This window comes from Apteryx mantelli, chromosome 8 (genome assembly GCF_036417845.1).
Source record: "Apteryx mantelli isolate bAptMan1 chromosome 8, bAptMan1.hap1, whole genome shotgun sequence".
In the NCBI taxonomy this organism is placed as follows: Eukaryota; Metazoa; Chordata; class Aves; order Apterygiformes; family Apterygidae; genus Apteryx; species Apteryx mantelli.
Genome location: NC_089985.1, coordinates 12,181,125 through 12,205,931, shown reverse-complemented (window position 1 = coordinate 12,205,931; position 24,807 = coordinate 12,181,125). Strand labels below are relative to the sequence as shown.

Below are 24,807 nucleotides of genomic sequence, written 5' to 3'. Positions count from 1 at the left end.
TTCCCTCCCCAAGTGATAAAAGTGTGGTGTGATGCAATATGTGCATTTCAAAATATGCAACAGACTTGCTGAGGGCAGAGTCTGTGCGACAGTATCAGGCAAGTTTACCGTACCACACATTTCCCAATTCATTAAGGTGCAGTTTGACATTACTCCTAATCAGATTTGGCTGTTACAGTTCCCCACCCATCCTGTTGGATCTGACAGCCATATGCTGCAGAATAAACTAATTCAACAAAGCTGATCCATGAAGGAAAGAGGCTGGGGTGTTTCTGGCTAGCTGGCTTTGCCATGGGACCAGCTCTTTGAACCAGCAGTCCTACATAAGGCAAACAGGAATTACACAACCGGGGTTGCTCCTTGTGGGAGTCTAGCTACACCAGATGAGATGGAATGTCAAAAATGCAGCCTTAGAGCCCGGCGTTCTCATGCTGGGTAGCATCAGGATACAACACATACCCTTCAAACCCAAATATTTGACAGGTTAAGGAATGTATAATGCTGCCTCGTGGTCCAGCACCCATAAATGATTTATCTTTAAGTAGACAAGTCAAAGTGCCCCATGCTTATTACTGAGAATTATCCCAATATTTAGTATTCGGGACAGTAATGCACATGCACTACACTGCCATAAGATGGTTCAGATTTATTCCCTTGCCATGCCTCTAGTTAAAAACTCCTAGACAGAGGTACCATATTATAAATTGCTGGTCACAGAAGCAAGGAAGCAACAGTCCCTACGGTTATTGCATGCTTCAGTAGAACTACTGTCAGCCTAACCAGTGTGGCAGCAAGATTTATTCTCCCCTTTCAAACAAGAGGGGAGGGCTCTGTCCAACAAAACTGAACCAGATAATTATTTGACAAAGTAGAAGACAGCACAGGGGGCTTCCTGCAATACCTTAGTATGCCTAAAAAGGAAGCTGGAGGCCTTTAAGATGCATACTGATCAGTCTGCTTAGCAGTATAGTAAGTGGCACAAACAGATGCTGCTGTCATAACCCTCAGGCAGCAAAGGGCTTGTTAGCACTGGATGGCACTGACATAATTTAACAGTCTACTGAAGTTAAGTTTGAAGGCCAAGTGTGTCTCAAGTTATGACTGTAACAGCGCAGATTCTGCCTAAACAAGCAACTTAAATGGAAGCAGCATAATGCCACAAAAACCTCCATGAGGCTATACTCTGCCAGAAAGACACAGGGTGACAGTACATCCAGAACCTCACAACCTCCAAGGGCAGCAAGGCACAGGGGGCTGGTTCCTGCACCTCCAATCACCCAAGCCAACAAAAAGCCTCATCCTCAATAACGCAAGTTTTATAAAAGAAGTAAACCCACCTGCTTGCCCAGCTCCATACTATACAGGGCTCCAGCCAGTGTGACTAAGACATGAGGGACAAGTCACAGTATGATTGTTCTGAATTTCCAAATTTTCTATTTTGCAGTTCTCATTCCTGCTATCTGAGTTGACTTCCATGCCACAGATTTAAATCAACTGCACTCTCTTAAATCAAGATAGTTCTACTGGTCCTATAGCACAATTAAGAGACATCTAAGTCAACATGCCCATACCATTTATTTCTCAGGTACATCAGAAATAAAAGGTCAAGTTATCTTCTGAGAACTTTGTGTGGATGAGCAAACAGCTGCTGGTAGAATACTCCATATGCAAGACACTTCCAAAACTGTGGCCAATCCTCCAAAGGCTGTTTTTGAACACACAGAAGCCTGATGTAAAAATCCAATCTTGTTACCCCCTGAAGGCAGTCTGGTGCAGCTGTCAGACCTGTGCTGGAGGCTGTGACTGTGCTTTAGGAGAACTTCCCTGCCTGAGGTGGCGGGCCAAGGAAGCCCCCTGCTTGCTTAGTGGCAGCCCGGGAAGGAGCAAGGCCAAGCATCTTCTGGATGTTCTGCAAAAACAAGAACAGAAGAGCAGGACAGCGTCATGCCATGACAAGGGAGCTACAAAAGAGGAAGAAATCCCTGCTCTGCTTACAAATGCAATTTTCCCACTAGCTTCAACAGATTCAAGTTCTCACCCACTGAGCCCTACCAGTCTGCCTAACATACAATGGATCTCTCTCTTTCCATTCAAAGAAAAAGAAAACAAGAAAAACAGCACAGAGCCAAACAACCGTCTACAATGGCTACAATTAAAGCTGGGCCCATCTCCCCCAGCCCCTCCCAAAACCTTCTTGCAGTTAAATTAGCATTTCAACTGAGGACAGTAATCTGGTTCTTTTCCACCTCCAGCTACACAAAAGGTAGTCGGTTAGCAGATACACAGTTACAGACTAGTCTTTGCACATGGGTTGGTTTGAATCAACCTACAATAGTTATTTTTCCAATTTAGCTGCAATGCACACACAGGAGCAGGCTCCCAATGTCTGTTTGAAGGCTGAAACAAAGCAGCTTTCAGTTTTCACAAGTTCCAGAAACCACCGTCAACAACAGCCAGAGCCTGAGGTTCTGCAAACCAGCAAGGAAGGCTCTCACGTAATGCAGCCTGAAATTGGGTCAGAGAAAGTGCCAAATTCAAGTCAGGAATTTAGACACAGAATTAACAAATGTTAATGATACAGACAGGAACAGCGGATTGCAGGAGACATGCAGTATAACAGTACATACATAGCAAAATCAAGAAAATGACTATTGAAATGACCTCCTCTGCATTCTCACTTGTTAAAAAAAATTTGCATCTGAGCAGGGTGTTTCAGTACAAAATGAGTTAGGGAACTAGCTATAAATCTCATGGCAGAATATTTAAAAATTCAAAGCTTTTCTGATTTTTGTGGAACTCCTTTTAAAATTTGCAACAGTGTAACTACAAAAGAGCTACCTGTTCTTTAAGTTGCATCCTTCACTGTAAATAACTAGAGCTGTAAATGCTGCTTATGCAGTGCTGGCAAAAGACGGAGATCTGATGCAAAGGAAGAAAATGACTGTGTATGTCTCTCTTATCAGCTGAGCCCTGGCTGCCCAGACAACAACAACAGGAGTGAGGGAGGTTCTCTTCAAACCTGAATGACATCTCTAAAACAACTGGCAGGACAGATCAGCTAGTAAGGTCATATAGTTCTTTAACTTTTTGAGCATAGAAGGGGAACAAACGTAAAGGCAGGCAAGAGTTTTAGCTAAGCTAAAAATCAGGAATCATCTTGGGTGGAGACTATGGAAAGGAAGGTTTTAGCCCACACATAAATGGGAAAGAAAAGGAAGGGAACACTGAACAGGAATGACAGTTTCACTGTATCTGCTCAAAACAAACACAAGTGATAAATAACAGGATACAACACTATCATTTACCAGACAGCCTTTAAATACAGCTCATGTTTCCTACAGGATATTATATACATGCAGCAGGGACTTGTGGGATGCCTGCTGAACAGTGAGCATACTTGTATTCATAACAACTCAGAAACTACATACTGAGCAATTCATCACCTGGAGCCAAAGAGGCTCAGGTACACTATTCTCCAGGAATGCCTAGATAACACAGCACCAGAAGACACCACAGGGAGCGCAGTGCAGACAGTTGCGTGGTTCCACATGAGCATCTTTAGCAGCATCAGCTCAGCGCAAGCCCAACTGGCTGTGGAGCAGTTTCACTGACCGTGTTCCCCAGAGCTCTGGGTACCCGCGCCTTAACACACCTCGAAGGCTCCAGCCGCCAGCCAGTCTGAGCACCAGCACTATGCTGTGCCTCAGCAGTCCCAGGCAGGCAGGAAAGATGCATCTTAGGCTTAAACGGAAGGAGCCAGACTCTCTTAACTCAGGTGTGGCACCGCACAAATATAGCTCAACTGTTTCCAGCCCTGAGTTGGCTGTGGAAAAAGTCTAGCCACATTTGTGCGGTACCACACTTTAAGCCCAGACAGACCAAAATTGGACCCTGCAAAACCACCTTGAGCATCTTTGTCCATAGCACAATTAAATCTGTGGCCTGCATAAGTCAGCCACGGGTAGTGGTAACTGAAGGTATAAAGGAGAGCATTTTACTGTGGGAGACTCCCTCGTGTGGTTCCCCTTCTCAGAGCTTAGTCAAGAAAAGGACAGAACAGAGAAAACGAGAGGCTCATGCATGGATTCAACAACACCAGAGGGTGCTGCAGAGTCAGCAGCAGGCAGGACTAGGATCCTACCATGTATGAGCCAGTACAAAGCTAGAGCAGAGTAGAGATCCTAGTAGAGCATCAATGGGAACAAGGAGCATGCACTGCCCCCTCCCCAGACCTGTAAGTACTAGGACAGAGACAAACTGTAGTGCTAAATCCTACTCTACCAGCTTGAGCAGTTCTAAGAGGAAGAGAGATGACAGCCCATTTGGATTCAAGTGGGTTCAAGTCCACAGCCACCCTAGCCAGCATTATCCTTCCAGAGCAGTCCCCTCCCTGCTCGGGAGGGCAGCTAGACTCATGCACTAGCTGCAAAGCCAGTTTTGCTGGACAACAATCCCACTGTGCGTGCAGCTGGAAACACCAGGGCTGGGGCAAGGTCCAGCAGAAACCTGCTGTCTGCTGTGCTCCGCATCGCACTGGGATGCCTTGCAGAGCCCACTTCCAGCAAAAACAGGACCATCACCTTCAGGAGCAGGAGTGGGAGATGACAAAACCTAAGCATACAAATTGTTTATCCAAGCTCTTCTGAACCCTCTTCATAAATGATCACAGGCAGGATGGGAGCTGCTTCTGCTTTTGTCTTCAAACTCAAAAGGGGCCTCAGAGACAAGGTAGTGAGTGGTTCCCTGCTCCAAGATCAGGCTGTGTGGGAAAGTGCACTCCTGGCAGTATGGATAATTACTGGCTTCTTTTCCCACTGGGAGCATGTTTCAGAGAGGAGACAGTTCAGGCTTGTGTGAAAAGGAAGTGAAGACCAGCAAACGCCTGAGGAACAACAGCATATTCCTCTCCACAAACAGCACAGGTGAAGGCTGGGAGCACAGTAACAGGAGCCAGGGCAGAGGATGTAACCCTGACATCATGCCTCACGCCCAGCAACAGACTTTCCCAGCTGAAACCCAGTGGCTCAAGGACCCCTGGAAGGCCTCTCCCAGCAATCCTCCTCTCTCCAAACAGGAAGGCAGGAGGAACTAGGGGACAGGATTTACGTGCCAGGGAGAGCTGGGAACAGCGCAAAGGAAGTTACTCACTGCAATTTGACTATTTCAGGAGATGCTGGCCAGGTCACAGGCAACAAGCTTTCCAGTCAGTGTTTGAAGAGTTTATTATCCCCACGTGCCTGAGGACTGCATGAGGAGGCTGCCTGATGCTGCTCTTCCCTGCCTTCAATCCCTTCACATGCAGCTCCAGGTTCTAAGAGTAGGCTGATGGTTGTATGGCCTCTTTAGCTTGTTTGCAACCTGTTCCCTGGCTTCTGGTACACCTCTCTTCCTTCCTCTCCTGTCAACAGCATCAAACCAGACACTCAGTCCCACATAAGTTCTCCTCCCTTGGGCCAACAGCTCTTTTGAAGCTGACTTAGCGAGATTTCCCATTTTACACACAGTGAAACTCAGAGGGTCATGAAGCTTTCACCTCTATGGTCACAGCACCGAAAGCAAGTCTTTGGCACCATTTTAAGCCTGTAATTGCTTTCTTCCCCTCTCCCTTGGCCTCTCACACTCCTTCAAAGTCCTTTTCCCAATGCTGTTATCATGTAAAGTTCCTTCAAACAGTAATAAAGCCAGAAGCAGGATGCCAGCAGTCACAGTTTCTGCTCCTAGCTCTTGCACAAACTAACATAGCTGGTCTCTGCCCTTCAGTCCACAGGGCAAGGATAACAAAACTTAGAGCTGTCTAGCAGCTAGCTGGAGAAGGTATAATCAATCGCAATCATGTAAATAAAGGAGCACCGCTAAAGCTGCAATCTGCAAATCTTCAGAGCAGAAGCACCCTTTCCCCAAAGTGATAAGGTAAACCTCCTTCTCCCCCATTGGGCCATTAGCAGGAACTTTTCTGCATGAGGACAATTCTTTGCCAGAATTTCTCTTGAAAGCTCATTCCCCTTCAAAACACTCAGCGTTCTTCTCCAAAACCAGAGTGCCCCGCCATTCGGTTCAAGCTGTCTACTCATTTCACAAGAGGCAACAGCAGGAAATGCCCAGAACTAGAATTAACCACAGGAATTGTATTTTTGGACAAAAAAAAATCCACGGGGGATTTTTCAGCAATGGAGTTCCCCAATCGACCCAACTGGTGCAGAAAAATCTTGTAGACAGTGCTGTTTGGTTTCATATAATAACCTGTAGCACTGGAAAGAAGGGACTTTCCATGTAACAGGTGAGTAACCTAGAGCAGAACCATGCAAGACTGCCTGAAGGAACAGCATCAGACCTCAGCATCCCAGGAAGTCAGGGAGGTGATCCAAGAAGCTGAAAGTGTCTCATTTCTTTCAAAGCAGCATTCACTTTTCCAGTTACTGGCAAGTGAAACAAGATTTGTCTTGAAGAACACAATGAGGAAGCCCATGGTCTTTGCCTCATCGAAGCTGGCCTTGCTTTGAGCAGGGGGTGGTGAACCCGATAACCTCCAGAGATCCCTTTCAACCTAAATTATGGTTCATTATTTGCTTTTGCACAGGACCACAGATGCCTTTCAATATAAGCACCCGTTATGGAGAATTATGGAGAATTTGATTCATTAGCATGCACTTTATGACTAAAGGAACTAACTTTCTATTATTAAGCTGTTCATCAAGTTCATCCAAACATCTGACAGCAGCTGGCATAACATGTCACTTCCCTTTGCTGATCTGCTTTAAGCCTTTAAGTCCCTTGGCACCCCCTGAGGAAAAGCAACAAGTCGGTCAAGGAGAAAAGCAGCAAGAATTCAGGAAGTGAATCAAAGAAAAGGGAAATATAAATATAGAGGAGCAGATAATTTGCAGCTAATTGCACCAGCATTCATCCAACCCCCAGAGTCTATTAATTTCTCCCCAGCACTCCCTAGGGGAACACAGCAAACAAAAACTTTTGGTTGCACTGAGAATGGTCCCTTGTCCTCACCAGCCATTCTGTCAGTTAAATCACCACCTCAGTCCATCACTACTACTAAACACATGGTTGTCATCCAGCTGGGTAACAGCCTATACCCGACCATGCACTTCCCCTTATCTTGGCTGATGCTTTTTTGCAGAAGATGTGACTAACCAGATTTGTTGGGCAGCTACGGGTAGCTTATCACACCAGGCCCCCTTTCTGAGTTACATTCCTCATACTGCGAGAGACTCTATTCAAAGGTAAAGTTCTTAAGACTGTGAAAAGTCAGGCTGTCGGCAAAAACAGGAAGGACAAAAGCAAAAGAACAAGTTTAACTATTTCCCCACTTTTCTAACAAATCTATGGACTGATTGAGCCTTTACAGGCCTCAAGCCAACGAAGAAGATTCCCCTCAAGATGCAACACTTCTCTATTCTCATATTACTGTAGAAGTCATAATTGGGAAGAAGTAGTACTTATATTGCCTTCTGATGGAGATGTGTCTTTTGCTGAAGGCTAACCATGGCAATCCACAAAGCTATCCGAGACCGACACGAGGAAAGAAGCTGTTTCTTCCAACTCTGTCCTAGCACTCTAGAGCAATCTTAATGCCTCTAGTCAAGTCTTCCACGTTTCAGGATAGTGGCTGTTTGTAAGATCCCAACCCACAATTGCTTTGAACATGAAACCTAGGAATAAAGCCATGCATGAAGGTCACAAGCAGATCAAAGATTATACATGCAAAACTGCTCAGCAGTAACTGCCTCTTCTTTACGCATGGTGGAGATATGCCTTCCCTGATCCAGGCATGCAGGAGACTCAGTGTACTCACCTGTCTGATAGACATCGTGCAGAGAATGTAGAGGAAGATGAAGGAGCAGTCAGTGTAATCCTCACCCAGAAGGTTGCGGTGGGATAAACCCTGAATGTACGAGAGGGGGATAAAAGGAAGCTTTGCCACCACTCGGCCATCAAATCTGGAAAAGAAAGTGCTGGATCACAACTGGGGACAGTAACAGAGTCCTTGGCTGTAGAAGAAACAGAAGTAAGCATCTCCAACAGACCATCAGAGCAGACGAGACCACGTGGAAGGCTGCAAAAGCCATGCTGCCTTCCCCAGCCCATCTCTACGTACACTACACCACAGAGACTAAGTACACCTCTCACACAGGCCTCTGCCCCAGATCACCACTCATCCAAAGATTAAATAGGCTTCCCTCAGCAACTGTTTTACCATGGTAAGAGACAAGGTGTTTCACAGTGATTTATAAGTGATCAGCTGGACAAAAATCTTGGCTGGTGTTTTGGCTTTTAAATAAAAAGTATAAGTAAACTGCAAATGTAGCAGATCGCTCCCCAGAACACAGTCAGCACTTGACTAAAAGATGGATGACTATCACTCTGCTGTAATGAGGTTACTGCAAGAAGATGAACTCTTTGCTTTAAGCAGAGCATAAACCAAACACATTTTTTCCTTTCGTAGAGCAGCTGTATTTGTCAGCACAAGAACGATGTGTACGATAATCATTGAGAGAATGCTTTTTAATACCAATAGCCTTCTCTGCATTAGCTCTGAAGAAAGAGGCAGTGCAGAAGCAGGACGATACTGACTATTCCAAGCAGCCTGTCCTGCTCCTGGAGCTCCTCCAGGTCCGCATTCCAGGGCGTCAGGCAAAGTGCGAATTCTGGCTAGTTTGCAAAGATTTCTCCCAACCCAGACAGTCAACCCAACCTTTTGAAGTAAAGTACGTATGCTGCCTCATCAGCATGTGCACACTTGGATGTTATTTTCTCTGCATGCACTGATTTTCTAACAGGTGTTTCTTGTTTCAAGAGATCCTAAATGAGCGTCCTTTCCTGTGGAGATGCATTCACACAGCTACAGCTCAAATGCACGCCAACTTTGTTTACATCTCACAGGCAGTTTGGCAGGAGACCTAGGAACGGATGTTTATCTCCCTGTCACATCCCCCAGCGGTTTAAAATTCTGCGTTATTCCTGCTATGAGAATGACAAGTATTTCAGCAGTAGCACCCTGAGGTACCTGCTTTTCCGTCTAGCAGGTTTTTGCAGTTATCATGAAGAAGTACTAGAAAATGCAGTTCAGAAAAGAATACAACAGGGGTTCAGAACTGATTGTATTAAGACATTTTTGACAAAAGAAAATTGACACACATGGAAGCTAATCTCCCTGCAAGAAGAAAGCGCATCTGCTTGGAGTCCCCTGTCTGTCCATCCCCCCGCACCTCACCACAGATTTCCCTGCCCTAGAGGGCCTTCTAAGCCACAAGAGTCATTCAGCGTCACTGTCATAAGTCTTCACTGTGGCATTCTGCTCTTTGGGTTTAAACCTGCCTTCTTGACGCCTATGTGTCCTTCCAGTGTGGTCCACCCCATTGCCCCATTACCTACATTGTAAGAAACAGAGCCAGTTATTACAGTAATTTCCATTTTGGCTATTTTCTGCTAAGCATATGGCAGAGGTAAGGTGCCCAGTCACAGAGCAGCTGGGTGTCTGCATCATACATGTATGCCTGCTCCTTTTATCCCCTAGAACAGTGAATTCGTTCAAGAACAGAAAAGACCAGCAAACAAGACTAAAGTCATTGCAGGTGTCAGCCACACTTCTCCTTTTCATACTGCACCCACAACCTCATGAATTCATAACTGACGTACTCTCACCCTGAGACAGGCAGCTGCTCTTTTTGCTATGTCAAGAGAATGACAGTACATAAGTGAGAACCAACTCTGTCAAACCATTCTACAAGCTTCAGACAGTGCAGATACAACCCACCAAAGCTGCCACTCAGATACAAACGCGTTTGCTAGCTTGTATTGAGACCAGAAGTGCAAATCTAACTATCTAGCCTCAAAGCCAAGACAGCCAAATCTTTAGATTTTGATTCAACAACCTCTGAATTGCTGGCTTTAGCAAGAAAGCTATTTCCATCCAAACATCCACTGAGCTCTCTGGATACTCATACTTAGGTTCCCAGAATGGCTTCTAAGGATAGACTGTTAAAGGCAAGACATCCCAAAAGCTTCATGTCAGTCCTGTGGTTAGTAGCATCATCTGTGTGGACAGGAATCCTCAAGGAAGAATGGAGCAAGACAAGTAAACTTTGTGGTCTTAAAGGAGAATAAACTGATTTTTTTTTTTTTTAAAGGTTAATACATACTGAAGGTGGATCCATACAGGATTTAACCAAGATCAATTCCTTCCTAAAGCTTTTAAAGAATTTACAGTCATGTAACACTTGTAAATCACAGCATCCTTTGAACTGCCTCAGAACTGCATCCTCCCACTCTAAGTAAACTAGACAGAGTAGGTGGTTTGAAAGTCTTGCACCCAAATAGCTGGGCAAACATTTTAATGCCTCGGGCGCAGCACTACAAATCATGGTCCCACTCTCACACACCTGGACACATGACTGAAGATATCTCCCCATCCCCTCTCAGGACTGCAGTTAAATGAGACAACAATGACCAAAGACCGCACCCAAATTTTACAGTCCTTTGGTGCTGCATTCCTCTGCTCAGTTTCACAGAGTTCCATAGAAGGCTGATGCTGAAGTCTGACTAAGCTGAATAAATAAGAGTCCACACAGAGGCAGTTATGCTATTATGCTACCCCATTTCCAATTTATCCACACACAGATCTGTAATAAAATAACAATTGACTGTATTTTGGGACTGCCAGCAGAGAAGCCAAAGGTTTTGGTGTCCAAGAATGTAAAGATGACAACTCCTGTTTACAGGATAAGTATACTGCCCAGATACATAGTCTCCTGAAGTTTATATTAACCATATTCATATTATCTTCAGATTTTGCAGCCAGTAGGAAGCTTACATTTCAAGACTGAACCAAGCTCTAAAAACTAGGCACAGTCTTCCAGTTTTGCATGTTTGAAACAAAGCAAAAAGATGAACTATCATCACGCAACCTAAAAGCTATTTTTCAACAGACCAATCCCAGGTCATTTTTAAAGCAAAGGAAGATATTAGAGTCCATGCCTGGACTTCTTAATATCTCGACTCTAAACACCTTAAAGAGTGCAACAACCAACACTGCAAAAACAGCCCATTTCTAAGGGCTAGGAGGCCTGGCACAGTTTTGCTTGCCAGAGTCCTTCGGTCACATTACTTAGCAAAGCCAAAGAAACTGAAAACTGTGACTGCATGCCCAGTCTCTACCACCAAACTTGCCCTGGTCAAGATGCCCCCAGGCAGCAAGGATGTTAGAGTTGTGTCTAGATTGCATTCAAGAGCTCCAGTATGCAGTGTCTCCCCTCAAGCAAAACAGCAGTATGCTGTGATCAAACAACTGCATCTTCATATGAAATACTGATCCATTTTACACAGACTAGTTAGAGTTCTTAGATGCACCATGCCATCACTAAAGCATTTTAATTGATAGAGAAGGAAGGAGAATATACTCACCATGAAAACTCCAGAAAAATCCAGAAAGTTGATACTTACATAGAATTAAACATTCCCATCAACGCAGTGAAGCAGAAGCCAATGGCAAACATGGATTTCATCCGAACCTGCAAGCAAAATGGTCACAGCAAGTCAAACAACAGGCCTACATTGAGGGATTAAGGGCTCATGCCCTCAAGAACAGGCTTTGTACAGCATCACTGTAACCTAGAAGGAAAACAGACAACTCAGAAGGCCAGAGGGATTGCATGGGAAGAGAGCAGAGAACTCTCAAAGAGAAGGCTGGTCAACAACTAGGTGCAGAGGTAGCCACACTGTGGATCACTAATGTGAAGAGCTGCTTCACGAAAGATCCGAGCGCTCAAGAATTGTCCTGTTACCTTCCACAGGTTGTTTCTTTGTTAAGCCTATACAACTATCACATGAAAGAGTTGGAGAGAAATAATAAAACCAGGGGGCTCATTACAAAGACAGAACTTACAGGAGGAAGTCACACAAATTAATCCTACTTTGATAACATTATGGAGGCTTATAAATATGAAAATAACTAAGGCTGGGGATTAGATGAAATGGTAACTGCTGGAGAACTCTGTGCATCATACCAAATCTGTATCTACTAGAGATGATCCAGAGAGAACAGTCAGGAGGAGGAGCAACTATCTCTGCCAAGTGAACAAAGTCTTTCTGTTGGAAAGCTGCTGATTGAAACCTTCAGCAATTAGGAACAGGCTTTAATTTTCTCACCATTGACAAGTCTCTGTTGTTATTCTTCAGTTTCTCTTCTTGTCTCTCTGGAAAGCAAAAAACAACAGTTATCATCAGTTATACCAACCTAGAAACCACAGTGTTTTCATTTCCAGGAAAACTTAACCTTCTTGGCTCTCCAAACCAGTAACACTTCCAAAACCAACTCCAGCTCTCTATGCCAGACAGTACAAAGTGAAAAAGTGTACATAGCCAACTGCTCCTCCATCACAGTAACATGCAGCAAAGCAGGCACAAAAGAGGCTAGAATCACACATTCAGCACTTCTGGGAGAAATTCACAGAATGCGGAATTTGCCAACTCAACCAACCAACACAGCAGCATGAGCAATGTGGCCAGAAAACAAAGACAACGCCTGCATACCACACTTCCAAAGGAGTGTGGTCTGAATTAGTCGCACACCAGGCTCACCACTACCAATATGCAATGTAAGCAAGGATTTCATTTTGGAGGTTTCAGAAGGAACATCAAAAGGACACATGGAGCCAGGAGCTGCACTCAGCAAGTCTAACATCCTACTGCTCTTAGTAATGGATTTTGGACCCTTATCACACCTGAAGGATTTTCTAGAGAAGAAAGATGCATTCTACATGAATTTAAAGTGAAGCATGTACTATTATGCTTTTCAGGAAACAGTTTAAAATACTTCTTTTGAAATTTAGTCTCCCCTCAAGTCACCACAAACTCCAAAAGACCCCCAGTTGTGAGATACCGGGGAAGGCATCCATGCCCCTCATAAGGGGGTTGCTCCAGGCTAAACTGTTATCTACTGCCTATCACCACGTTTGTCCTATGTCCCCATCCCACCTCACCCACTGTGCTTCTCCCAGATTCAGGATCCAGAGGGGCAGCCAAGGCTTTCAGGGAATACCTAGCTGGAGTAAGGATGCGGATGATGATGAAATATCCGAGGAATAGCGTGAGGGAAGACAGGGAGACAGACAGGAGGACTGTCAAGGGCTATCCAAGCATGTGAGTTGTGCAGTCGATCCCTGCTGAAGTATCAATACAAGAGGCCCACAGCACAGAAGCCCAACAGTTATTTCTCAAACCCCAATTAAAAGATGTCAAATATAGGGACTCGCAGTATATGTTAGGCAAAGCAACAGCAATACCCATATCCAATTTCTTAGAATCCCTGTTGCTAAATCCAATTGCTTATAACTACAAACCATCCCTAAGGCAGGAATTTTCCAGACACCTGCTTCCTGACCAAGGTGAAGAATTTTGTTCTGGGACATTTCAGCAAGCACAGGCCAGCTCTTTAGGAATCACATTTGGCACAAATACTTGTTTTTTCCCTCTGCTACATAACTAACCATTTAGTGAGATGGACTAAAGGTTACACAGGGATAAAAGGAATACAGCCCAGATCCCCAATATATCTGACCTGTTTCCTCATGCATTTCTACATATTCAGAACAAACAGGCCCCAGGTGCCTGACCATTTTCTGTAAATGGACTAATCCTGCACAACTCATGCATAAACAGCATTTAAGCACTATACTATGGAGCTGGGTGGAGGCACAGGGAAAAAGGGCTGGATAAGTCATCAACAAGCAGCATCCTGAAATCCTGACTCTTCTATTTCTGCTGACTGGAACACAAACCAAGAGGATACAGCAATAATATTTTTGCCAACTTTTTTTTTTTTTTTTTTTGCTGTCTACCAAGTATTCATGTGAGCTATTGGGAATGTTACCACCTTTCCTTCCAGGGGCCCACGGAAGAGAACAGTAGCGAAGTTACAAGTTAAAAGACATACTCTCTAAGCTCATACGGCAGAAGACTGTGCCATGATGTTAAAGGTCTGCTGTTCCAGCATTGTGAATGGTGATCTGGGCACAATATGATTGAAGTTGGTTCACTTTTCCATTAAAAAAAAAAAGTTTGATAACTAGGAAACACCAAGTTAAGTTTGTCCATGCAACTTTCATCCTACCTCCTTGTGCATATGCATGATTCATCCCTTACATAACACAGCAATATCATACACACACCTCCTGCCTTGTTCTGCGCACAAGACAGATGGCAACTGAGGCAGGTCTGTACCATGACTGTGACTTATCTGTAAAGTCTGCGTTCATTTTTTTTTGAACTAGAATGATAAAATTTAAGGGAATTCCAATACAAGTAATCTTGATGTTACAACAATACATTTTGCAGAATAATTTGATATTCAGTGTCACTGGGACCAGAGTTCTCGAAAGTAGTTAAAAGCTGCGAGTCATTTTCTGGAAGTCCAGCTTGACATTTAGAGTCTGATTTTTCAGAATCACTAAGCATTTAGCTCCGCCTGAAAACAAATCAAATGCCAAAGTTAGCAGCACTTGCACAAAAAATAAAACCACCAAAAACAAAGCAATCCAAGTATCTTAAGCTTGGCCAGCAAGCATCACAGCAAACAAAATCAGTGGTCATTTCCAAAGTTTTGTTCTTAGTCCCTTTGTGCTTTGTTTTTCATTTGCAAAACAAGATTATTTCAGCATATAAAAAAAAAAAATCAGTGGATCATCTGAATTCCTCAGATTCTATTGTTTATTAGTTTAGTCCAAGCACAAACAAAATATTCTCTGCTAGAAACATGAGTTGGATGGTGCCCTGAAAAAAGTCACATTGCCACACATTGGAAAGTGACCATATGTAACAACAGAATGAAACAAGATTAAAAAGTTGCCTTATCCAATAAGTAATATTCATCCCATGCATGGATGATTAGGAACTGAAAATCTGCAAGAAGAGTTTTGGTTCCTGTCCCTTCAGGAGTCTAGCGATAACAGATTTTATACCTAGGAAGAACTGTTTGAAGAGATGTTTATAATTATTCCCAGGCTTTGCAAAAATCAAACGACTAATCCAGCTACCTGGCGTTACATAGGAATGAGGAAATCAACCCCCAGGAGTTCTCAGAAGTGTTCCTGCAATGATTTCTGCAATAATTTAACTGGGCTTCACCGCGTGTTTTACCTTAGACTTCTGCAGATTACAGAACCTTCTAAAGTTAATGTCCCTCAAAAATCACCACATTGTGTTCTCGCATAGTCCAGCATTTAAAGAGTTACCTCAACCTAGAACTACTTAACTATATTGACAATGAAAGAGAAAAAGAATGGAAATATAAATCAGTACTTAAAATTGAATAGAACTAACTTATCAAGGTTGAAATAAATCTAAGCACAGTAAGAGCTAACTCAGGCAAACACCCTTAGCTCTGAAGTGTTCAAATGAGGAAAAAAAACAAAACAAAAAATCTGAAATCACAGTCATATAGTCACACAGATTTTGCAAGCTGCCAGTGTACTGCAGCAATGAGCTGAGAACAGCAGTTAATAATAGTCATGGATATAAAGGCCCAGCTCAAGGAGAAAGGCAACTAGATCAACAAGGAGTAGAAGTATTGCTCCTCTCAGCGGTGCCGCCCTTCTCTAAATTTGACTGAAACCATCCGGAGGCAGTTCTCTTGGGAAAATAAGCAAAAGGGTTTGTATTCCAGTCATCAGGACAAGAACCACTTCAAATAAATAGTTTTGCAAAGAAGGAACAGACAAACACTTCCAGAAGTTTCTGAACTTTCCCCTTATTCTTGGAATGCCTTCCAATCTTACCTATTTTCTTTTTCTGCTGTCGGCCTGCTGATTCAGTTATCGTTTCCTTCTTCTTTTCCACTGCAAAGTGCAAAGAAAGATATTCCATCATTTCCAAATAATGATACCAACCCCCTCTTCCACATACCAAACAAAACATCTTATTCTCTTTGGAGAACAGCTGGGACTAAGAACATATTCAGCATCTGCAACTTATAATCTACCCAAGACTGACCAAACCAAACACTTAAAGTCAAAAATATTTTCCAAAGTCAGGATGTGATTTAGGGAAATTTCAAAGGATTAATTTTAAACTGTTGAGAACCTGTTACATTGTTAACCAAGCAGCCTTGGGACCATGCTGGCTCAAATGACCCTTGCTGATTTGTCGTTAGTATTAGACAGTACTTTTGATTCAGCAAGTGTAATGAAGAGAGCTTTATGGCAAGTTCTGCTCCTGATTATTTTCAGTGGGAAGCAGAGCACAGGAAAGCCTGTGTTCTCTCACATCCCTTCTTCACAGGCACACATTCTCAGGGGAAATGATGTCCAAGCAGTTGGCCACGACCTCCCCATTATTCTTCGGTTAATTAGTATTGAGGCACTTCCAAAATTTTAAAGTAAGAGCCTAAGCTCAAAGTTACTAAAACCCCAAATCAGACACTCGCCAAACATCTGCAAGCAACTAACACTGCACCAAGAAAAGCCAACAGTTATTAAACCAGCAGAGTTAACTCATACTGCGATATAGTAACTGGACTGCTCACCTGCAAATGCTCTTCTGCTGATAACAAGAAGGGCTGTCTTTTCCAAAAAGTAAAAGACAGGTTTTAATTTAAGACCTATAACAAGAGTACTACAGTAAGTGAAGATGATAAAGCATGGCTATAGCCTAACAAGTAACAGTCCTCTTTTTATTCTAAACTGTATTTGTCTGTACCACATCTACTCTACCAACAAATATTGCTGATTCCTGTTGGCTCACAGAATCACCTTTAGAGAAGTGAGCATTAGGACTTTTCTCCTATACTAAATATTAATTCAGCACAGATATTCCAGCCTTGATAACCTGGGCAACCTGCTCTAGCTGACCCTGCCTGAGGGGCAGAGGGGCTAGATCACATGATCTCCAGAGGTCCCTGACAACTCTAACTTTTCTGTGATATCACAGCACAGCTAAAACAAAGAAGACAGCCAGATTTCCAAGTCACACAAAGGTTTGTGGTGCCGGCTTCTGAAATGCAGGTGATTTGCAAGTCAGTCACATAATTGCCAAGCCAGCCATACTAGCCCAGACAAGATACTTAATTGTGTCTTACTACATTACTATGGAAGAGCTGACTCTTACTCTTTTCATAGAAGAGACACCTCTCTGGTAGGCCGGCTAACGCAAGGGAACAAACCAGGCAAGTTTGCTCAGAGGGAACACTGGACAGAGCTGACAGATGACACAACACACCCAATGCTCACAGAATGCCTTCTCAATAGCCTTCCTTAAACCGAGTATACCTTAGCAATCCTGATCAGTCTATCCCAACCCTAGTCCACATAATCCCAGGGCCCCCAACTCAAATCCCAAGTGGAGAACACTTTGACCCAATTCTGGCCTAACTGTTGTTCCCAGTTCTAATAAGAGGACTCCTCTGGATAACAGCTTCACTCTAGACAGCACTACTGAGCCTTACGCCATCCCTGAGGTACTCTACAGCTCTAATTCCCTTATAGTTTGTGCAGGACAAATAACTAAGTATCAGGCAGTCTGACAAGCCTGTCTGCAGGAACACCCACAGCACAACAACACTTCTGGAGAAGCCCTTCTAATCACAGATGTACTTCAGCCTTGCAAGTTTACCACTATATTTACCTCAGAACACCTGCTATCATTTTTCTACCAGTCTCAGACAGCATTGTAATTCTCAACAGAAATGAGAAGGTAGAGAATGATGAAACTAAGAACTATGAGTAACTATGTCTGCCCAAACATACTACTCGGCCCATTTGTTTTTGCAAACTGTAAGGATTCTTGGGACTGTCATGGGAGAACTTAAAGATCTCTCACGCGTTTTTTCCTGTTTCAGATGTGTTAGCTAACGGATAAAGGGTATGGCCAAAGTGGTCTACTTTGCAAGTTGTCTATAAGCCATTAGACAGTGCTTCTTAGTGCATTGGGGGGGGGGGGGGGAGAAGAAAAGGAAAAAAAAAGCCAACCTTCCCCTCAGCCACAAGCCAGAATTTTTAGTGACACCTTGTTAACCTGTTTCACCTGGGAGGAAGGGGGAGGGAATCAAACACAGAAGTTGGAAACTAATTTTGAGATGCATGAACTGCACACCTTTCCCTTCACAGACTACAGTCTAGATATCAAGAGCTATAAAAAACAAACCGAGTTAAACTTTTAAAGCAATCATTAAATCCCAAAGATTAAGCCATGCTAACTCCTTTTGAGTTCCACAGCACACACACACTGGGACATTAACCCGTTTTCAGCTGGGTTTCAGTTGCTTCCCTAATTTGCCCTTCTGGGGCTAGTTCTACACTACAGTTTTTTGTCATCAAGTGGAACTAATGTGGGGTAGGTGGAGATGCAATCTCCCTCTGATACTGCTATGTGGACAAAAGCCCCTATTTTAGGGGCTGAGATGAAAGCATGACTACACTTTCACTCTTTGGCTTATCTGGCCCAGTGGAAGGCTGGAACAAACTAGACTGGAAAGAGCATGGTTTGATATCAGTCTCTCATCCACTAGGAGCATTTACATCTTGCTGAAACATTTCTAATGTAAAACCAGCTTAGGTCCAGCCACAGTTCTTCTGTGCCCATCTCTTACTGCTGCTGCTTGCATAGGGTGCACACAACCGAGTTCAAAAGCTCAGCTGAATTTCTGCTTCTTCTCTTAGGCTTCTGATACAGACAGGTCCACTGAAACACTCCCTGCTCAAATCCTCCTGTTTACCATTTCCTCTCCTTTTTAGTATCTGCTGCTCATCTTCCAATTGCCCACCCTCTTCTTCATTCTGCTCCCTTCTCCTTCCCTCCTCTTAGTTTTTCATTCACCGCCTCCCTCTCCCAGGCTTCAAATTCCCTCTCCATGGAAATAATCTGGAACTTCTTTTAAATTTGATTTTATTTATTTTTTCTAGTTTACACTAGAATGATTTATTTCTATATCAGATGATATCTCAGACCCTTCCTTCTATCATGATTTTGTCTTTACTCACCTCACATCATTAATCCTCACTTTTACTCTTTATATATTATGCTTTACCTCTCACAGCATTCATTCAGCCTCAATTTTTTCTTACCAGAGACCTCAATCTCCCCTCCTCCCTCCTTGAAAAGCAGAAACAGCATCCTTGAGTTTATTTTGGGGATCTAAAAGAACCTATATATATAGACACTGGCTACTCATACTCAGAAAAAAAGATGCCAATACTGATCTCCAACTCCCTCCTATCCTTCATTTACTCCCTCTTGTCCTCCATTAGAGGAGGGCCAATTTGGATAACAAGATAGGTCTTAGTACTAACCCTCCCTCTAGCAAAGTGAAAAGATTAGGGACAGAAATAAGTCCCTTCAGTACCCAATTTCCAGACCCTGTGATATTAGGCTCCAAAGAACTCCAAGCTGAAGAAAATTCCCTTCTCCTCTTTAACATGGAAGAGGGCAGGAATTAATCAGAATGCAGACCATAGTCAAATTGAATCTGCTAAAGCAGGATATAATGAGAAGAGCAGACATATTCTCTAATGTCTCACAGGTACTCACATTTTTTGCTCTGTTTTTCCACTTCAGCCTTTAATCTCTTGTATTTGTCTGTTCGGTAAACCAACACCCAAGTTATACCTGAAATAAACATCCATGTCACTAGGTAAGAAAAGTCCTCTTGCAAGAAATAAGAATATGAGTTAGAGAATATATATGTAATGATTACATGTTATGTCTACAAAACCACATTATAATATAACAAAGGTCCCCAAAATCACCAGCAAGCCACATCACTTTCCTACGAAACCTTGTTTCAAGTTTCCATGTAGCACCAGTGCCTATAAATGACTCTGAAAGTTACCAGCCATCTTACTGAGCTCTGCTATTCTGTGGGACTCATGTAGTCCCTCCTTGCTTCCAGTTTTAAGAAGAGTGACAGCTGGTAAGTGTAAGTTGATAAAGACAATAAACATCTTTTTGTTCTGCATTTTCATAGGAATTAAGGTGAGAAGCATAAACCTAGGTCCTACCAGGACCCAACCATTAGTAGTAATATATTTCGAAAAGGAGAACAGACATATTAGGCTGGAAGAGACCTCAAGGGATTCTCCAGTCTAACTCTTTGCACTAAAACTTGGTCAAGAATAACCGCATCAAAAGTGCTGGACCTCTGGCTTGTGAAAAGTTTAACCTGAGCTCTTATGCAAGGCCTTTGCTTCCTATTTGATAGCACAGGTCTGCTGCTGGGTCCCTGGGATACCCAGCTGCACAAAAGGGAATCCCATACATGCTCCTGAGGTGAGCAGAGCTTTGTCCTGCAAGATGTAATCGATGTGTATAGCATCTTACCCCAAAGGCAATGCAGCAGGACTCCTACAAAACAAATACCATATTTTGCTTTGGAGTTTCCCTACTCCTGGTTTTCTAAAGACAGTGTCTTGTAGCTCTAGGATGCTAGAAGATTTTGGGATGTAGCTCAGGAGGAAGGAGCAGCCTCTGACTTTGACTATCCCCAAAGTTATCTGCCCAACCTGTCCTTAGAAACCTGCAGTAGCAACAATGTCACATATTCCTAGGTAACCTATTATTTTACCACCCTGCCATTTAGAAAGCTTTTTCAAACAGACAAAGTCATCTTAATTTTCATTTTTCAAATGTGGCTATTTTCTTCACATTCTTCCCACAATAGTCACAGAAACCACGAACATCTGCTTTACAGAAACACACTGAATACTGTTATCACATCCTCCCATAACCTTTTTCCTTCTAGACCAAATACACCCAGTTCCCCCAACTTTGCCTCATAGGCCTGGTTTGGTCAAGCCCGCTCTCCTCTAGGCTTTCTATGCTCTGCCTGTAACCCCCTCCAGGTGCTCGGCCTCACACGGGCCTGACTAAAGAAAACCTTTTTCATCCCTTCACTCTTCTGCTTGCAGCCCAACACAGGCTCTCCCAGCCCCCCCCGCTGCGCCGGGCCTGCCCTCTACGCCGCTACAGGAGAAGGGAAGCTGCCTCCTGCCAGTCGCTCCCAGCCCCTTCCGCGCCCCGCCGTGCCGACCCAGCAGAAAGCCGCCGAGGGCACCGCCGCGGCGCGGGCGCGGGTCAGCACCAGCCCTGGAGCCCCCCCGGCCCCAGCACCGGGCCCGAACCCCCGGGCCCAGCCGGTGCCGGCCCCCAGCGGCCGCGGAGGCGAAGCCGGCGACACTGCAGCCCGCCCCGCGGCGGCGCTCACCCTCAGCCAGCAGCGCGGTGCACACGGAGATGAAGACGATGAGGAGGGTGTCGGCGAACATGGTGCTCATGGTGCCCCCGCCCGCCCCTTCTCCCGGGGCCGCCGCCGCGCACCCGGAAACCCACCCGCAACCCGGAAGTTACCGGAGGCCCCATCGCCTAGCAACCGCCGGAAGCGGCGCCCGACCTTCCGGGGAAGGGTGCTAGCCAATCGGCGTGGCGCTTGGACGGGAAGGGGTAAGGGCGAGGGGAGGGGGAAGTGTGAGCGGGTAGTGCTCTGATTGGGCGATCCGGCCGTCAGTATTGACGGCGGGGGCACGGCGTGGTCTTGCCACTGCCGGTACCCGCGGTGATGGCGGCCTGGTGCTGTTGGCGGGAGCCTATCATGGCGGTGGGGGTCGGAGCCCCGTCCCCCGGGCTCGGCCCCTTCCCGGGGAGCGCAGCCGGGGCCCGGCGCCTCCCCTGCAGCCAGAGGCGCTGCCGGCGTCCACCAAGGCCGCCGCCCGCCGGCCCAGGGCCCCTGCGGGCTCCCCAGCCTTTGCGCGGGTCCCCTCGATGGGTGCTGCTGCTGCCCATGCCGCCCTCGCCCGGCTCCCTGGGTGACCAGGCCCCCATTCCAGCTGGTTTGAATCCGTTTCAAGGGGAAGGTTCAAAAGACATATCCCATGATTTAGGAGAAGGCAAATAAAATTCTTTTTGTTGAAAATGCCTACCACATTCACTTGTATCTCGACTCAGGGTAACCTTGTTTTTTTTAAATTGGACCCTTAGTTAATTTGCCATCACATCAATATCCTGTTAATGCAGAGCATCAGGCAGGACTGCTTCTCTAGGATGAAATGTTTATAAATTTCCCTTACCTGCACTGTATTAGCACTTGTTAGCTTGTGACTGCATTACCGACCGTTCTTCATGCAGCCAGCACTAGAGAACTGGATTTAGCAATTCAAATGGTTGGAGATAGGGAAGCAAATCTTATATTTGTGCGTGTGAGTAAAATACTTGCAGATAAGCCTAGACTGAGGAACACTGACAAGGACAGTGAAATAACGGCAAGGTTTTAGCAGAAAGACTAACTGACTTTGCTGAGGCTCTAGAGATTTTTATATATATATATGTATATATATATATATGATTCAGCATAGAAATATGACAACAGTTACACCTGGAACAACAAAACTACACCAAATCCACAAGTTGTAATGGGGGTAAGGAGACCTAGAAAGCAGAAATACAGAAAAGGAAACAGGGCAGACAGAGAACAGCAGTTTTTATGCCTGTGCTTGTGTAACATATGAGTTTGCAATCAGTAAAGACCAATGCACTATGGGATTATATGCAGAGAAGAAATGAGTGAAAAACAAGGGAAGCAAAAAACCCTGCAGTTGCCTGTACATTAAATAGGCCATTCGGAAAGACAGTGACAAAATCAGTTCAGAGAAGACCGGTCAAGTAATAAATGAGGGTGTGAAATTAGATAGCACACAAAGCCTCTGGAGACTGAAGACATTTGCATACAAGGAAGCACGAAAGCCACGTGCATGCAGGTGGCTATGTAGTGAGTCAGGTGTTGCTAAAAAGTTCCAGCTAAGCAGCCTTCTGCACTTGTGGACACACACACACACACACACACACACACACACGCCTCAGGCAGAGGCAGAACGGAGAGCAGTATTTGTCTACAAGCAACTAGAGTCCAGTGCGAGGGACGAGAGCACTGACTTGAGCATAATCAGGGAGTCTGGGATGAAATTAAGGATGGATATTGCAGTTCAGGGTGAGGACAGGAAAATATTGCCAGCTGAGGATGTGGTAGGACCCATGATAACATGGTGATATTTTGTGCCCTGTTCTGTGCCATCTCAGCCAGTCCTGCTGTGTTCCCCTTGGCTCTGCTGCACCCCTTTCTCTGCCCTCTCCCCCTCTCTGGGGCTCTCCCTGGCTTTCCTGTCTGTGAGGTTTATCAGTATCCCACCACTGGGAGATAGTTTCTCTTCTATTGGTATTGTAGATGATTCAGATGGTATCAGTTATCAATACTGAGCACTGTCCTTCAAGGAACAACTGTGCACCAGAACCCAGGCTGGGAGGAGATAGTCAGGGACACGAGCCTCTTGCCTCTCTAATGTCTATGCTTTGAACTGGACATAGAGGTGACACGAGCTCTTTGCACACTTCATCCTGTCATTCTGAATCACACCAGGTTCCTTATCAGCAGTTTCTTTCGACAACAGAAAACATTTTACTCTCAATGGTATTTCCTTTTGAAAATATTATTCTGTGCTTTGATCAGCGTATAAAGGACAGATGAAGACGGGTGCAGTCTGATTTGATCTAACAGGCCTGAGACACGAGAAAAAGGAAAAAGGTTCGTATAATGTGTGGCTCTGGATACATGAATTATGAGCCAATGCAATCTTAAAATAGTCTAGATACAGCAGAGAAAATACTTATGGAGGTAACCTTCAAAACCAGACCAGAGAGAGACTTGTTGAAACAGATTTCATCTGTTGAAGTCTCTGGACTTAAACTGAACAAAAGATTAAATTGTTTTGCATAGTATGTTAGTGACAGCCCATTGGGAAGAACAGAGTGTAACATTCTCAGTTATGTTCTGATGAAAGAAGAGATGTCACCTAAACCTAACTGGCACTTGAATTTGATTCACTTTTGTTTTACTACTCTGGCCTGGTTTTGAAAGAGTCCTTAGTCTGATCTGCGTAAGTTCTATTTGTGTCCTGTATAAATAAACCTTGAATATGCCTAGCTGTACCCCTCCAGGACACATCAAGATGTGTTTACTTCTCCTTCCCTCTACAAGTGTGTGTGCTCCTTCCATGTGTCAAGAATCTGTTTTTTAAAAAAAAGGGAATTGGAGATGAAATTCCATGACGGGCATCCTGTAGAGACTCTGGGCTCAACGGACAGCACAGTCTGAAATGGCTCGAGCACAGCAGAGGTTTCGACCTGTCTCCAAACAGGGCAACAAAAAGGCCGGTAGCAGTGAGCGTAGGCACAAGGAGAACCAAATAACCTGGAGGTCACTGTGCGTTGGATGGATTTTGCCACCGAGACATGGGTGAGTCAGTGTGTGGGTAAGAAAGATGAACTCTGAATAGTTCCTTGGGCCTGGTGATGTGCACAGGAACCATGCCCACGATCAGAGCTCGAAAATTGGCATGGGACCGTGGGAATTCCACTGGAATTTATCCTCGCAGGAAGTTCTCATCACGGCCTCCGCATATAGCACTTCCTCCCTTGGCACCGGCAGCACCCGGGCGAGACTGGCACACTGCGATGGGATACGCCGACGTTACCAGCCGCAGTCGGCGGGAGCACCGTTTGAGGGGTGGACAGATAAGGGCCGCATCTTCCAGGAAGTCCTCTCCTTGTATCCTGCAGGATTAGGGCTGGGACTTGGGACCCCATCTGGCACCGTTTCCACACCTGTTTCACTGTATTGAACTGCGTGAAGTTAGACGCCCAACAGTCCTATGAACAGGGCTGGGAGGGGTCTTAAGGCAGCACTTAGGCCGTCCCCTGCCCCAAAGCAGCCTCAACTCTACCTAAGACTTTCTATGCAGGAGCTTGCCTAGTGCACTTTTT

At 44.7% G+C, this 24,807-nt stretch overlaps 1 protein-coding gene across 2 annotated transcripts; it reads right to left on the bottom strand.

Moving 5' to 3' along the window:
• Nucleotides 1-1,556: 1,556 nt before the first annotated feature.
• TMCO1 (transmembrane and coiled-coil domains 1) lies at nucleotides 1,557-21,341 on the bottom strand. 2 transcript variants are annotated; one of them, XM_067300629.1, is made up of 7 exons: nucleotides 21,203-21,341; nucleotides 19,531-19,608; nucleotides 15,786-15,845; nucleotides 12,160-12,206; nucleotides 11,455-11,522; nucleotides 7,808-7,897; nucleotides 1,557-1,909 (listed from the first exon to the last, which is right to left on the bottom strand). In XM_067300629.1, exons 1-7 carry the CDS (start codon nucleotides 21,270-21,272, stop codon nucleotides 1,780-1,782), a joined length of 543 nt encoding a protein of 180 aa, XP_067156730.1. In that variant the 5' UTR covers nucleotides 21,273-21,341; the 3' UTR covers nucleotides 1,557-1,779. The 2 variants fall into 2 exon arrangements, with proteins under 2 accessions (XP_067156730.1, XP_067156729.1); XM_067300628.1 differs by having other exon boundaries at nucleotides 7,808-7,952; nucleotides 21,203-21,340.
• Between the last annotated feature and the right edge of the window lie 3,466 nt (nucleotides 21,342-24,807).

Bases quoted from the DNA above. Each gene is read 5' to 3' on its own strand.
- TMCO1 (XM_067300628.1), bottom strand. From the start codon at position 21,272: ATGAGCACCATGTTCGCCGACACCCTCCTCATCGTCTTCATCTCCGTG. The intron at 19,609-21,202 runs GTGAGCGCCGCC...TGTTTATTTCAG, and splicing joins CACCGCGCTGCTGGCTGAGG to GTATAACTTGGGTGTTGGTT. The intron at 1,910-7,807 runs GTGAGTACACTG...TTGTTTTTGCAG, and splicing joins GCACGATGTCTATCAGACAG to AACATCCAGAAGATGCTTGG.